Raw genomic sequence first — 16,314 nt, 5'->3', positions numbered from 1 at the left:
CCAGGGTAAGGGGAAGCACCCAACTTTGCATTGTTGTATAATAAATGTTCTTTGTTCTCAATTTTTGTCCCGCGAAATTCCTGTGAAGGTACTTCTGTTTCTCACAAGAGGATTTCCTCAAATTAAACTCAAAATAGAATAGGAGCTTTTACTTCATTGAAAGCCAGATGAGCAATTTTGATTAGCTGGAAAGAGAGCACAGCACCCAACTCGCATACAATGGTTTCCAGTTTCGAAAAAAATTAGAGATAATTTCAAAGAGATCAAAGTTGAATTTGATAAAGATATGGGGCCCATTCATGGACTATGATCACAGTTTGATGACTTCGGGAGGGGTGCTCTAGGGGCTTTCTATCCAACGTCCGAGAGCTGATACTTGATTCTTTACTATTTATTGGCTGGTGACCGTGTTTAGTGGGAGGGGTTAGATTAGTATGGGGGGGGTCTTTTTTTTCCTCTTGTGGCAGCTCACCACTAGGCAGGCGAACTGGCCCTGCTTGTAAGCCACGCGGTGGCGGGGCAGCTGGCCAAAATGGCGCCGTCAGGGAGGTGTTCCCTTCCTCCCAGCATGGGGCTCAGAAGCCCCGTGCTGGGGGACCACGTGACACCTGGGTGATGTCAGCGCCCTCCAGCGCTGTTCTCAGCCAGGTCCGAGCTGGCAGTATAAGTGCAGCCAAGCAGCCTGCAATAAACTAGTCTTGTTGACTGAGCTCAACCGTCTGGTTATGTGTGTTCTTGCAGGAGCAGTGTAGCTGCCGCTACATTCTTTCGTTCTTTTTTTTTAAAAAACTAGAAGGGATTGGTCTCTTTAGATAATTACAACATTAGAAAATGAGGGCAAATTCTCATAAGAATATTTCACTTTATTGGGGGAAATTATAATCGACAATGTTTCATTTATATGTGACTCATATCCTTCATTGCATTATATAAAAGCTAGACAATTATTATTGAAACAATATATACGTGTAATATTTCTCTATCAAATTTAGGAAATATTTTCAAAACGAAGGAAAGAAAATAGAGCATGAGAATACTGATCATATACTGGTAATTTTCAAGATTCCTTGATTGTCACGTAATAGCGCAGAACAAGTCATAGGACTCAAGATTGCCTCTGCCTGTCACCCGGCCCACTAAATGCAAAAGAGAGTCCCTTCAGTCACCGAGTGCCCATGGATTTGCTTCCATTGTCCCGCAGCGTCTACAGCCGCACAGACCCCTGGACGATCCATCGGCCACCCAAGTTTAACATCCAAACCTCTGACGTGATCAGCTCCAGAGGACCTCCGAGAACCCTTCTTGCCCTCCGCACCCTCTCAAATCCTCGTTCCAAAACCTGGCTCCCATTAGCCTGTATCCAGCAGCTCGCACAGGGCAGATGGCCGCTTGTGACTCGTGGCGAAGAACCCACGGAGGCTGTGAGCTGCTGTAGACTGTGGTTAAGGGACTCGCGTCAGGCTAGTGAAGATTGGCTCAAAACTGGTTGACAGGGGTACCATGTATTGGAACCAGGATGCGAGGGTGCCAAGGGAACGGAAGGGTTCCTGATGGTGTGGAGGCTTGGAGCTGAAGCTCAGGTTGCCAATGGTTTGTGGCGGTCGAGCCTGTGCGAGTGCTGGAAGCAAATCCATGGATATTCGGTGACTCTGGGGCGATCTCTCATTTGTTTCTCTTTCTCTAATTGTAAGAGGCACTTCAGGCAGTTTCTGCCAATGGCAAATCTGTCTGCCTTACAGCAGACAACAACAATCTTGGGTAATATGACACCATTACATGAAAATAAATAGAAACTTGGTCTTGGATATAAGCTATCACTAAAGAGTTAGCTCTGAGGAAAATATGAGGGTCTAAAGATAGACAGGTCCTCTGGTATTGATAAAATGCATCCAAGGGGACTGAAAGAAATGGCAGAAATTATATTAGAGGTTTTAGTGATAATTCATCAAGGTTCTTTGGAATCTGGCAGCTCCCAGCACATTGAAACATGGCAAAAAAAAATGGAGGCAAAAGGAAGGGATGTGTTAGACAGTTAGTTTAACATCTACAGTTAGGAAAATGTTTGAAGCTATCATTAAAGAAGAAATAACAAAACATCTGGAGCAAAATGGATCCATCCGGCAGACACAGCGTAGGTTCAACAAGGGCAGGTTCTGCATGACAAATTTGCTGGAGTTCTTGGAGGATAACAAGCACGGTAGATAGAGGAGAGCAGATGGACATTACCTGGATTTGCAAAAGACAATGGAACTGTTTAGAAGGAATTTTAAAAAGCAGGTGCAAATAAACAGTTCAGGCTCATAGTGCTGATAAAATCTTTCAAGGACTGGGTTAGCTCTGCAAGAAGGGTTTTTTTTTACAAGCAGAGGATAAAACCAAACAGGGAGAGGGAGGAGAGATTACCCCAAGGTAATCCTATCTCCAATTCTCCATCCCATTCCTATTCTTAGATATTGATCTGTGACCGCCTGCCCTTTTATAAGAGTTGAGGAACACCATCTCAACTTTCATCTTGCCTATTCATCGACATCAAACACTACAATTTCAGGCATCTTGTACTCACTGAAAGAACTCAGACAGCGTCTGGGGAGCCAAAATGTTTAAGTTGACAGTTTGGATCAAGACTTAACACAAGACCTGAAGCCTATATGAGACTATGATAACCATCTTACAACAATAAACAAAAATAGTTTACAGAAATCCAAAGTAAGGCTTTTATTTTGGCTCATTGATCATTCAGGAATCTGATGGCAGCAGGGGAAAAAGCTGTCCTTGTGCTGCTTAGCACTCGTCTTTAGGCTCCTGCATCTCCTTCCCAATGGTAGCAGTGCAAAGTGGGCATGGCTTGGGTGGTGGGGGTCCTTGAAGATAGAGGCTGCTTTCTTAAGACACTACCTCTTTTCAGTATCCTCAGTTGAATGAAGACATGTCCATGATGTCACAGGCAAAGTTAACAACCTTCTGGAGTTTTTTTTTCCCCTGTCCTGAGCAGACAGTGGTGCAACCAGCCAGAATGTTCTCCATGGTACACCTGTAGAAGTTTTCAAGACTCTTCAGTGATGTACCGAACCTCTTCAAACACTTCATAAAAAGTCACAAAGTATATCCGCTGCTGAGTCTTCTTCACGATTGCATTCTCATGGAGGCTTCTGAATGGATCCTCGGAGACAATGACACCCAGGAATTTGAAGTTCTTGATCCTCTGCACGACTGAGCCCTTGGCGAGTTCATTTTCTCCCGACCTTCTCTTGAAGATCACAATCACCTCTGCGATTTTGCTAACACTGAGTGCAAGGTTGCTGGTGTGCCACCACCAAACAACCTGATCCATCCCCCTCATTGTCGTTTGTGCCACCCTGACACCAGCCGCGTTGTCACTGGCAAACTAGTAGGAATTGCGCTTGGCCTGTCAAGGGGACAAGTCTTGAGACCAAGTTCTACTGCACAGGCACGGTTAGCCCCACGATTAGAGTGCCACAAGCGGGCCGGGGGTTCAAACCCTGCACTGCCTGTAAGGAGATTGTACGTTCTGCGTGGGGCTCCGGTTTCCTACCACCATACCAGGGGTTCTAAGTCAACTGGGCAGCACAGGTTTGTGGGCCTGCTGCCATGCCGTATGCCTACATTAAAATCACCAATAAACAAAAAGGTGCAAGAGCCCGATGATGACTCTCCCTTGAGCATGTGGATAGCTCAGTTCAGACACTCATACACAACCTCCTCCTTGCTCAAACTCGCCCAGGCCTTTTCCACCTTCACTCCTCCTGGTCCCTGAATCCCCTCTCCTTAGTTCAGAAGGGGGCTGGGCCCGTCATTCTCTCTTCACGGTTGCATTTTTTTTATGGACCACACTCTCTGCCTTGCAGCTGGGGACCAGAAAGTCTATTTTCTTTTTGAATAAAGGAAAAACCACCTTACCTGCCGAGTGTGAAGGGCCATTTTAACGCTGGACTCGCGGCCCTCAACCCGTGCACTGGAAGCTCCTGCATTTTGAATCATTCTCTTTAAAAATGGCGTTGGTTCAATTAAAAAAAAATCTCGGCGGGCAAAAGGTTGCACCGTAGAGAGAGTGAGCAATGTACAGGAAGTGGTGGGGAATATATTGTGGCTGCACACGGCACTCGGAAGGAAGCGGAACCAACGGCGGGGAGGATGCAGCGCTGGGGACACGAAGTGAAGGAAGCACCTGTGGAGTAAGGAGCATGGCTGCGGTGGCTAAGTGGTGTCCAGGTTGGTGCGGGACCTCATTCAGCTGAAATTGGAGCCCTGGCGTGTGAGGGAGGCGTGCTCCACCCGGGTGGGCGTCGGTAGGAGGAGAGGGGGGGTGGAGGGGAGGGGAGGAGAGGAGAGGAGAAGGGGGGGGGAGGAGGAGGAGGGGAGGGGGGGAGGAGGAGGGGAGGAGGAGGGGAGGGGGGGAGGGGGAGGAGGAGGGGAGGGGGGGAGGGGGGGAGGGGGAGGAGGAGGGGGGAGGGGGAGGGGAGGGGGGGAGGGGGAGGAGGAGGGGGGAGGGGGAGGAGGAGGGGGGAGGGGGAGGAGAGGGGGGAGGGGGAGGAGGAGGGGGGGAGGGGGAGGGGGGGGAGGGGGGGGGAGGGGGGGAGGGAGGGAGGGGGGGAGGGAGGGAGGGGGGGAGGGAGGGAGGGAGGGAGGGAGGGAGGGAGGGAGGGGGGGGGAGGGAGGAGGGGAGGGGGGGGAGGGGGGAAGGGGGGGAGGAGGGGAGGGGGGGAAGGGGGGGAAGGGAGGGGAGGGGAGGAGGGGAGGGGAGGAGGGGAGGGGAGGAGGGGAGGGGAGGGGGGGGAGGAGGGGGGAAGGGAGGAAAAGGAAAGGCCTTTATAACTGATGAAGTGGACGTGTCTGCACATGGAATGCCAAATGAGAAGCAAGAGTACTCATCAATGACAGAGAGGAAGAAGGTGTTCCCATTTCTGGAGGGGAGGGGAAAGGACCCTTAAAATTGTCACTGGGCCTGGATGACTTGATTGGGTGCGCCTTCGATGGGCGGTAAAAGTGTGGCTTCCTCTCCGTGCAGCCCTGGCAAGTCCTGGTTATTTCCCTAAGGTAAGGTAGATTGCTTGCCTTGACAAAATGAGCCATTCAGGTGACCCCTGGATGGCATAGCTTATTATGCGGAGACCACAGTTGGCTGGTGTGTGCAGAGGCACAGCTTCTTCTGGATAAGGCATCTGGAGGGTTATTAATGGCTCCTGGCGGATAGGCAATGTCATAATTATAGGTGGAGAGCTCGAATCTCTTAGCAATCTTGTCATTCTTGATTTTTCCCCTCTTGACATTACTTTTTTTTCACTACTTTATTTATTTGTTCAACAAGGTTATTACATACAGTAGAAAAAGTACATATTGTGAACAATAAAAAAAAATATTAAAAAAAAAAGAACCCCTCCCCTTCTCACCCAGCTCTCTTTAGGAGAGCCAAAAAGAAAGAAAACTAAAATATAAACTAAAAAATATATACTAAAATCTAATCAAAGTAAATTTAAATGTAAATGTGAATATAAAAACCACTTATTAAGGAAAAAGAATAATTATTATGTAAAAGATATGTAATTTTTTCCATTACCAAACAAGTTTTCATCTCATTATGCCATCTATTAATATCAATCACATTAGCATTTTTCCATGTACTTGCTATACATTTTTTTTGCTACAAATTCAGCTAAATATACAAAAGCAATCTGAAATTTATCTAATCACAAATCTTTCAAAGGCTTCAACTTGCCCAACAAAAATATTGTCAGGTCTAAAAGTATTTTAATCTTATACAAATGTTCCAAAAACAATTGAATTGCTTTCCAAAAAGATTGTATATGTTTCTTTCTTCTTTGGCTTGGCTTCGCGGACGAAGATTTATGGAGGGGTAATGTCCACGTCAGCTGCAGGCTCATTTGTGGCTGACAAGTCCGATGTGGGACAGGCAGTCACGGTTGCAGCGGTTGCAGGGGAAAATTGGTTGGTTGGGTTGGGTGTTGAGTTTTTCCTCCTTTGTCTTTTGACAGTGAGGTGGGCTTTGCTGTCTTCTTCAAAGGAGGTTGCTGCCCGCCGAACTGTGAGGCGCCAAGATGCACGGTTTGAGGCGATATCAGCCCACTGGCGATGGTCAATGTGGTAGGCACCAAGAGCTTTTTTTAGGCAGTCCTTGTACCTCTTCTTTGGTGCACCTCTGTTTCGGTGGCCAGTGGAGAGCTCGCCATATAACACGATCTTGGGAAGGCGATGGTCCTCCATTCTGGAGATGTGACCTACTCAGCGCAGTTGGATCTTCATCAGTGTGGATTCGATGCTGTCGGCCTCTGCCATCTCGAGTACTTCAACGTTGGAGATGAAGTCGCTCCAATGAATGTTGAGGATAGAGCGGAGACAACGCTGGTGGAAGCGTTCTAGGAGCCATAGGTGATGCCCGTAGAGGACCCATGATTCGGAACCGAACAGGAGTGTGGGTATGACAATGGTTCTGTATACGCTAATCTTTGTGAGGTTTTTCAGTTGGTTGTTTTTCCAGACTCTTTTGTGTAGTCTTCCAAAGGCGCTATTTGCCTTGGCGAGTCTGTTGTCTATCTCGATTGTATATGTACATATAACCAAACAGCATGAAAAAAAGTTCCAACCGCATTAAATTTTTGAGCCCTATTTTTGCAGTAGAGCAAAGGAAGATGCCATTAATTTTGGTTGTTTTAATGATCCTCTGTATTTACTCATCTAATGCTTTGCAGCTACTGTTCCATTCAATGATGCAGCCAGGCAGGACACTCAGTTGTGTTCCTGTAAAATGGTTTTAATTTATTTTTAATTTCGAGTACCTGTGCTGCCCCAAATTCACCAAATCCCATATGTCATTGAGAAATGTGGGAGGAAACCGAACTTCCACGGTACGGGGAGAACATGAAAAACTCCTTGCAAGAGCCGGTTTCGAACCCCGGTTGCGGGCGCTGTAATAGCATTGTGTAATAATCTTTCAAAGCTTTGGGCCACGAAACTTGCCATCCTTAACCTCAAGAAGTGTAAGTTCTGCTGTGTAGGAGTTGTGGGTCCAGGAGTGGTCACATGCACACCAAGGAATTTTGTGTTCTCCATTCGCTCCAGGACAGAACCATTGATGAGAAGTGGAGAATGGTTGACTTTCATCCTCAAAGTTCATAATCACCTCCATTGTCCTGTCTGTTTTGAGACTGTGGTTGCTGTTGCCACACCATTCCATGAGCCTACCAACCTCCTCTCTGTCAGCCAACTCCTCTTTGTTGCTGACGATGGCAAAGACTGTTGTATCACCTGATGCTGAATCTGGAGAAGCAGTATGATGATTGAGATTTACTACCAATCTGCACTGACTCTGGTCTTTCAGTCAAGAAGTCCAAGATCCAGTGGCAGAATGTTCAGGAGTGTTAGGTTTCAGAAAGGACAGTTGATCACCAGCTTCTGAGATATGACCCTGTTGAACACTGAGCTGAAGCCAATGAAGTTAGCTTGGTGTAGGAGGCATCATTTTCTTGGTGGGTTGATATGGAGTGGATGGTGTCATCTGTGGACTGGTTTGGACAGTGGACAAACTGGAAAGGGTCCAGTGTTGCTGGATGGTGGAAGCTTTTTTTCCCTTCTTTCCCTTCGTTTTCAGTTCGGTATAATTGTTCATAGAATTCTCTAAAGTTTTCCTTAATTTCTTTTGGATTATATGTAATTTGTTTGTCTTTTTTCCTTGATGCCAATACCATTTTCTTAGCTTGTTCTGTCTTAAGCTACCATGCTAGGATTTTGTGCGTTTTTTCACCCAGTTCATAATATTTCTGTTTTGTCTTCATTATATTCTTCTCCACCTTATATGTTTGTAGTGTTTCATATTTTATTTTTTTATCTGCCAATTCTCTTCTTTTAGTTGTATCTTCCTTCATTGCTAATTCTTTTTCTATATTTACTATTTCCCTTTCCAACTGCTCTGTTTCCTGATTATAGTCTTTCTTCATCTTGGTTACATAACTTATTATTTGCCCTCTAATGAATGCTTTCATTGCATCCCATAGTATAAACTTACCTTCCACTGATTCTGTATTTATTTCAAAAAACATTTTTATTTGTTTTTCAATAAATTCTCTAAAATCCTGCCTTTTAAGTAACATGGGGTTTAATCTCCATCTATACATTCTTGGAGGGATGTCCTCTAACTTTACTGTCAATATTAAGGGTGAATGGTCCGATAGTATTCTAGCTTTATATTCTGTTTTTCTTACTCTATCTTGCATATGAGCTGATAACAAAAATAGGTCTATTCTTGAGTATGTTTTATGTCTAGCCGAGTAATATGAATATTCCTTTTCCTTTGGGTGTTGTTTCCTCCATATATCCAAAAGTTGCATTTCTTCCATCGATATAATTATAAATTTGGTTACTTTGTTCTTTCTGTTAATTTTTTTCCCAGTTTTGTCCATATTTGAATCCAAATTCAGGTTGAAATCCCCTCCTATTAATATGTTCCCTTGCGTATCTGCTACCTTCAAAAAGATATCTTGCATAAACTTTTGATCTTCTTCGTTAGGTGAATATACATTGAGTAGATTCCAAAACTCCGAATATATCTGACATTTTATCATTACATATCTCCCTGCTGGATCTATTATTTCCTCTTCTATTTTAAATGGCACATTTTTACTAATTAATATAGCTACTCCTCTTGCTTTTTAATTATACGATGCTGCTGTTACGTGTCCTACCCAATCTCTCTTTAATTTCTTGTGGTCCAATTCAGTTAAATGTGTTTCTTGCACAAATGCTATATCAATTTTTTCTTTTTTCAGTAAATTTAGCAGTTTCTTCCTTTTAATTTGGTTATCTATTCCATTAATATTTAAAGTCATATAGTTCAACGTAGCCATTTTATACTTTGTTTATCTTCCCTTTCCGTTTCTCCATCATTACCTTTCCTTCTTATCCATTTCTGTTTTCTTGTTTTGAACCCTTTATAAGACAACATTCCTAAAACATCAAACATTTTCCTTATTCTCCTATTTAAAACTTCTTTAGCCCCAATCTCCCCTTCCCCTCCTGAGTTGTCCTTTATCCCTTGTCGGACAACCACATCACCCCTCTCCATTTGGATTTGCGAATTCACTCGCAAGCGTCAGCTGATTTTGCAGTGACTGCAACTCCTCCCCACCCAGCCCCCCCCAGAAAAGATTTCACTTTTCATATGTAACAAAGGTCACTCTTTTAGTTCCCTCCTTATTCCCTCTATTCCATTTCCTTCCCTTATTAATTCTTGTCTATACTATCTATATTTTCCTCTAAATACGGATACATTCATGTATGTACATTATACATATACACACATATACCTCTTTACCCACATACATATAAATCGTGGTCATTTTTACTCTTATTACATATCTTCATCTCTCTGGTTGTTTTGTAGTTGTTCTGCAAATTTCCTTGCTTCCTCTGGATCCGAGAATAGTTTTTTTTCCATAAGATCATTTTCGATGTATTGAACTCCTTTTTCTTCTTCAGGAGTTCAAAACTTATGTGTCTTTTTAGTTCTCAGTCTTTTGTACTCTCGTTACACGTCTTCATCCCTCAGTCTATTTTGTAATTGTTCTGCAAATTTTCGTGCTTCCTCTGGATCCGAGAATAGTCTGTTTTGTTGTCCTGGAATAAATATTTTCAATACCGCTGGATGCTTTAGTATAAATTTATACCCTTTCTTCCATAAAATCGCCTTTGCTGTATTGAACTCCTTTCTCTTCTTCAGGAGTTCAAAACTTATATCTGGATAAATGAAGATTTTTTGCCCTTTGTACTCCAGTGGCTTGTTGCCTTCTCTTACTTTTTCCATTGTCTTCTCCAGTACCTTTTCTCTTGTAGTATATCTTAGGAATTTTACTGAAATAGATCTTGGCCTTTGTTGTGGTTGTGGTTTAAAGGCCAATGCTCTATGTGCCCTTTCTATTTCCATATCTTGTTGTAGTTCTGGACATCCTAGGATCCTGGGGATCCAATCTTTTATAAACTCTCTCATATTCTTGCCTTCTTCATCTTCCTTAAGGCCCACTATCTTTATGTTATTTCTTCTGTTATAATTTTCCATTATATCTATTTTCTGAGCTAACAGTTCTTGTGTCTCTATAACTTTTTTATTAGATTCCTCTAATTTCTTTTTTAAGTCCTCTACCTCCATTTCTACTGCTGCTTCCCGCTCTTCCATCTTGTCCATTTTCTTTCCCATTTCTGTTAAGGTCATATCTATTTTATTCATTTTCTCTTCTGTATTGTTTATTCTTCTTCTTAAATCATTAAATTCTTGCGCTTGCCATTCTTTAAATGACTCCATGTATTCTTTAATAAGAGAAAGTATATCCTTTATCTTGCCTTTCCCTTCTTCTTCTATTTCACTGTACTCTTCCTCTTCCTCTTCTTCTTCCTCTGGGTTGGCCATCTGTTGTTTCTTTGTTGCCCTTTTCTTCTCTTCTTTCTTGTTTTCGTTGTCCTCTATGTTCTCCTCTTGCTGCAGGTGTTCTGCAGCTGTCATTGCCGGCTGTGGAGATCGACTCCCCAGCTGGTCACCCCTCCCGTCGGTGTGTTTTTTTTCATGCGCATCGCGCATGCACGACTCCTCACGCATGCGCGGTTGCGCACTTTTACTCGGCTCAGCGAGCCATTTTTGTAGTCCACTTTTTACCGACCTGAGGGAGCGGGTTTCTCTCTCCACCGCGGGCCTCTTCGAGCAGGTAAGGCCTTCTCCTTCTTCTTCCGTTGTCTTCTCTTCCTCTCTTCTTACCGTTGATTTCGATTTTTCTTTTTTCGTCGCCATCTTCTTTCCACCTTTATATTCACTTTTCTTTAATTTTTATTTTTGTGCCTTTGTGTTTTCCTTTGTTTTTTCCGACTTTTCTGGAGAGGGCTGGACTTCACCGTCCGGCCACTACTCCATCACGTGACTCCTCCCTGGATGGTGGAAGTTGATGCATTCCATGACCAGTCGCGAAAAGTACTTCATGGTGGTTGAGGTCTGTGCCGTTGGATGGTAGTCATTAAACTGGTATAAAAGGTGGATTTGAGAGTTCGTGTCGTATTTTGATGTGGATTTCCCACATTTACCACAAAATAGACTTGTTGAACTTGATTGGATTAAAAGGGCTGTGATGGAGCATGTTGCTATTTTTGTGTGCAAAGGAGAGCAGAAAATGGTGTCGTTATCTTTCATATTGTACAAGTCGATTTAAAAAGCCATTGTTTTTGTCGATATGGTTTCTTTACAGGACAATTTCAGCGTTTGCCATTGACAGGAACTTGCAAATATAACAGCGAAGGAATAATATGTATCAGGAAGAAAAAAGTAGATGAGTGAAAATGCACAATGAATTGATGCAGAGACAAATGTAATCATTTTATTGAGAAGAATGTAGAGAAGCAATCTCAGCAGTGGTAGAATTTGAAATGAAATATAAGGATAGTGAGATGGATTCTGAAAGTGAAGTGGATTAAGAAGATTGATCCTTATTCGTGAGGAATGAGACAAACATTTCCTGTGTAGAGAAAAAAAATTGAAAATACTGCTTGGGTTGTTGGCAATTATGTTCAGACTTCATGACTTGCAGCAGTTCAATGCTCGATGAATACAAGTTCTCTATAAATTTCACCTCGTATACTTTTGTCTGTCAAAGCAAGATGAAGTTTAAAAAGATAAATAGTCGTCCTGCCGGAGCTGCTGCATAGGCAGTGCTGCCGCTGATGTGGACCTGGGGAAAGTGGGGAGCGGAGACACAACACTTGCCCATGATGTCCGACTTCCCCGTCTGACTTCTGTCGTTTCCGTGCAGGCTTCAATTAGCCTGTTGAAGGAGCCGGTGGTGTTTTATTTAAAACCTTGCGGCTGCTAGGTCTGGGCCCAAGATGGCATTGCCTGCATTTGGCAGTGGCCTTGAGGGGTTGCAGGCTCCACGGGGGCAGCAGACTGGCGCAGGGCACCAGTAGCAGGGAGAGCACTCCCTGTTGAAAAGGAGAAGCAGGAGACCATGATGGCAAACCCATGAGGTGCTATTCAGCTGAAGGGCATGCACAGTCATTGAGCAGTTGATGACTTGCAGGTGAGGAACCCACACAGGCTGTGCGGGCTACTGGCATCCGGCTCATGAGAACTGGGTTTCGGAACTGGTATTCAAGAGGGTGCTGAGGGCAAGAAGGGCTCCCGAAGGGCCCTGGCCGCTGAAGGCTTCCTCGTCGTCTCAGAGGTTTGGATCTGGAACTCAGGTTGCCAATGGTTTGATCTGAACTGAAGTCTTGCGCAGCTGCAGATGCTGCGGGAGCACTGGAGGTGAATCCGTGGACACTCAGTGACTCTGGAAGGACTCTACTTCTCTTCCTCTGACATTAAGGTGTGCCGGGCAATGGTCAGACTAATGATGAATCTTTAACTGTACGGTAATTCTTCAGTTTATCCCTTTAGTCCTGAACCCTGACATGGAACTTGCCTGTTCTTTTTCACCTCTCCTCATGAACTCCTTCAGAGTTTGCAGTCAACAGGAAATGTTGAAATATTGCAGCGAAGGAATAATGAATTTCTCATTTTGTCTTTTTCTGATATAAATACTTCCTGATCGGAGTATTTTGAACACTTTGTGTTGATTCCCAGCATCTTGGTGCAACAGTATTAGTGTTTCTCTGGTTATATTGAGCTGAAAACGTTTTGATTGAATGATCGGAGAGGAACTGGATACAAATTTTATTTCCACCATTTTTGGTGCCTTAACTAGGAATTGTGTTTTACACCTGTGCCCTGTCGTTTCTGATAAAATTGCATTCTCGTTTTCAAATATTGCTTTCATACTTAATTTTTGGAAACAGGATAAAACAATTTTGAAGATTCACAGATGCCATCTACTGTCCGAACTCGTGAGAACACTCCAGACTGGGAAGTGGGTCATGGCTGTTCACAACTCTCTCAGTGGTTGCCACCCAGACTGGAGAGGACATGGTGGTGGTGGGGGGTGGGGGAAGGTATTTGAAGTAAGCCAAAAATGAGGGGAGGTGGAAATGAACGGAGAAGGATTAAAGTTAGGGTGGGAAGGCTATGCAATGTTGGGTTAAGCATTCCACCCCTCTTCCAGCACCCTCACATCGGGTGAAGATCCATGCTGCAATGGATGACTGTCCCTGCTCTCACTGGGACCAGTGTTCACAGCACTTTCTGAAGCGATCCTGGTCAGTACTGAAAGAAGATGGAACATATCAATTAAGTTAGGGGAGTTATTGAAGATAAAAATGATAGCTTGGCAAGGACCCTATAATGCAGTTTTTTTTTGAAGATGTCTCTTGTTTTATTATGATTGAGTAATGAAGTTCAGTCATGATCTTTTGACCTTGTTTTTGACAGTGGGTCCAAATTATGCAGCACAAGTATTGATGTCATTAAATGTGCTACGTGCAGCAGAAGCGACGGCAGTGGTAGAATGAATTAGAACAGGAAGTCATGAATTGTGTCATTATATAACCACAATGTTTGAATGCATAAATGACCACGCTGTTTTTCTTTTTCCAGTGCTTGCTGGATGCAATGTACATGCATTAATGAGGATCCAGAGCATGAGTGGAAGATCTCCTTTATTGAAGAAAGAGTTTCCAATCAGGCAGTTTGCTGCACTGAAGTAAGATATTGTTCACAATTATTAAAATATTTACATTGAATTGGATGGTTTTTAAATATTTTTTTACTGAACTATTAATCTTCCAGTGAGGGCATTCATTTTTTTTTTAAATTTTTTATTTTTCACACCATAAACCACATTGACCATGATACATACATTTTCCTTTTCAAATATATACAGTGTCATTTTCTCCCCCGCCTCCCTCCTCCCATCCCACCCTCCCTACCTCCCCCCCTCCCTACCTCCCCCCCCCATCCATTCAAAGCACAAAATCTAAGATACATTAAACCAGTCAAACAATGTTGTCACTCAATAAAAATAAACAAGAAATTCCACTGAGTCAATTCTTTTCATTTCCTTCTCCTTTCATTAATTTAGGTAGTGAATGTCCCTGGTAGGTTTTCTCTATTGTGTTTCATGTAAGGCTCCCATATTTGTTCAAATATTTCAATATTATTTCTTAAACTATATGTTATTTTTTCTAATGGAATACATTTATTCATTTCTATATACCATTGTTGTATTTTCAAATTATCTTCCAATTTCCAGGTTAACATAATACATTTTTTTGCTACGGCTAGAGCTATCTTAACAAATCTTTTTTGTGCACCATCCAAATCAATTCCAAATTCTTTGTTTTTTATGTTACTTAGGAGGAAGATCTCTGGATTTTTTGGTATATTGTTTTCTGTAATTTTATTTAATATTTGGTTTAGATCTTCCCAAAATTTTTCTACTTTCTCACATGTCCAGATTGCATGAATTGTTGTTCCCATTTCTTTTTTACATCGAAAACATCTATCAGATACTGTTGGGTCCCATTTATTTAACTTTTGAGGTGTAATGTATAACCTGTGTATCCAGTTATATTGTATCATACGTAACCTCGTATTTATTGTATTTCTCATCGTTCCAGAACATAATTTCTCCCATGTTTCCTTTTTTATCTTTATATTTAAATCTTGTTCCCATTTTTGTTTAGTTTTAACATTTGTTTCCTCATTCTCCTTTTCTTGTAGTTTAATATACATATTTGTTATAAATCTTTTGATTATCATTGTATCTGTAATCACATATTCAAAGTTACTTCCCACTGGTAAACTCAGACTGCTTCCTAATTTGTCCTTCAAATAGGATCTCAATTGGTAATATGCCAGCACTGTATCTTGAGTTATATTGTATTTATCTTTCATTTGTTCAAAGGATAATAATCTATTTTCTGAAAAACAATTTTCTATTCTTTTGATCCCTTTTTTCTCCCATTCTCTAAAGGAAAGGTTATCTATTGTAAAAGGGAGTAACTTATTTTGCATCAATATTAGTTTTGGTAATTGGTAATTTGTTTTATTCCTTTCTACATGAATCTTTTTCCAAATATTGAGTAGATGATGTAATACTGGAGAACTCCGTGAGGGCATTCATGAAGTAACTTTTACTTCTCAGATACTTGTTGGACAGATTTGATGAAAGTCTGCACTCGCGTCAATCTGAAATCATAACAGATCTGTAACTTGTAAAACCTTTTCCACATCTTGACAAACTTTGGGTTAATAAAAGTTTATCAAGCACAATTTTAAAGTTATTTTAGATCTGGCAATTGGGGAACAGAATCCCAAATTTCAGGAAGAAATGTCAAGTTTATGGTCAAGTGCAATGCAGTGAAACTGCGTTCTATGGTCCTCAGTACAAAACATGCGGATGTTCAAACAGACATAGCATACTTACGAACCAACAAACAATATATATGCAAGACAGGTATTCATATAGACATGTTTCATAGACAGATGGAGTTGAATGCAGAAGTGGTGTGGATAAAATCTTGGGCACAGAGGAATGCTCCTTACAGAAAGCCTTTATTTTAAAATGCGACACCATGGAGAGAGTCCAGGTGCTTTCAAACTGCCTTGTAAAATGGGGTTAACCAGGCAATTTGCCCGGTTAGCACCCCACACAAGTCCAGAGGACCCCAAAAACCAGCAACACAGGGTTACTTAAACAAAAGTTGTTTTTAATTATATTTGAACAAGAAAACAGAATTAAACTTTAACTTATTACTTAACCTCCCTAACGACTTAATCCGCCCTCGCCCAATACTAAGCACAGGTGTGTGATGTATATTAAGATTTAAAAAGTTCTTTGGATCACAGTCCAATCTCACTGGTTGCAGGCAATTCTTGTACTGTGCACAGAAGTTAGCATTAACAAAGTTCACCAGTCTTTGGTGCTTAACAGACAAATGGTTACCACTCAGGAGGGTTCTTGCTGGTTTTCAGAGAGAGATTCCTTTCCCAGGGCATCCACAACTGATTCCTTCTCAATCAGAAACTTGCCCCCTTCAGGGTTCTCCAGATGATCCTCTTTCTTTCAGGTCATCTTTCAGACCACCAATCTCCTTCTTTGACTAGACAGCCTTCCAAAGTTTGCCAGCTTGTCCTTCTGGAACTGATTTTTGTCTCCTCTCTCTGTTTCACACCCTCCCTCTCTGAGAGCAAAACTGTTCTCCTCTGCCTGCAAAGATCACATGGTCTCCCAGGCAAGCTGCTGTCTATACTTTGTTGCCTCCTGCAAAAAGCATTCTGCAAAAGTCCTGCAAATATTCTGTGCCTCACAATGTGTGTGTGCAAGCTGCTCTAACAATTCCTCCCAAACCTCCTCTAAATATTCTGTCACACAA

At 42.4% G+C, this 16,314-nt stretch overlaps 2 protein-coding genes across 6 annotated transcripts in view; one reads left to right on the top strand and one right to left on the bottom strand.

Moving 5' to 3' along the window:
* Nucleotides 1–4,093, bottom strand: part of cnot6l (CCR4-NOT transcription complex, subunit 6-like) — a 134,826-nt gene extending 130,733 nt beyond the window's left edge. For all 5 annotated transcript variants that reach the window (XM_069926773.1, XM_069926768.1, XM_069926772.1 and 2 more), the window contains exon 1: nt 3,919–4,093. The gene's annotated coding sequence lies outside the window, so the exon portion shown is untranslated. The remainder of the gene's footprint in view (nt 1–3,918) is intronic.
* A 28-nt stretch (nt 4,094–4,121) lies between these two features.
* mrpl1 (mitochondrial ribosomal protein L1) overlaps nt 4,122–16,314 on the top strand; it is a 74,359-nt gene continuing 62,166 nt past the window's right edge. Inside the window, exons 1-2 of the mRNA XM_069926776.1 lie at nt 4,122–4,230; nt 13,535–13,640. Of these exons, the coding sequence (XP_069782877.1) occupies nt 4,203–4,230; nt 13,535–13,640 (134 nt within the window). The 5' untranslated portion in view covers nt 4,122–4,202. The remainder of the gene's footprint in view (nt 4,231–13,534; nt 13,641–16,314) is intronic.

This window comes from Narcine bancroftii, chromosome 3 (assembly GCF_036971445.1).
Source record: "Narcine bancroftii isolate sNarBan1 chromosome 3, sNarBan1.hap1, whole genome shotgun sequence".
In the NCBI taxonomy this organism is placed as follows: domain Eukaryota; kingdom Metazoa; phylum Chordata; class Chondrichthyes; order Torpediniformes; family Narcinidae; genus Narcine; species Narcine bancroftii.
Note: the sequence above shows the minus strand (reverse complement) of the source record. Positions and strands in the feature narration are given on the sequence as shown.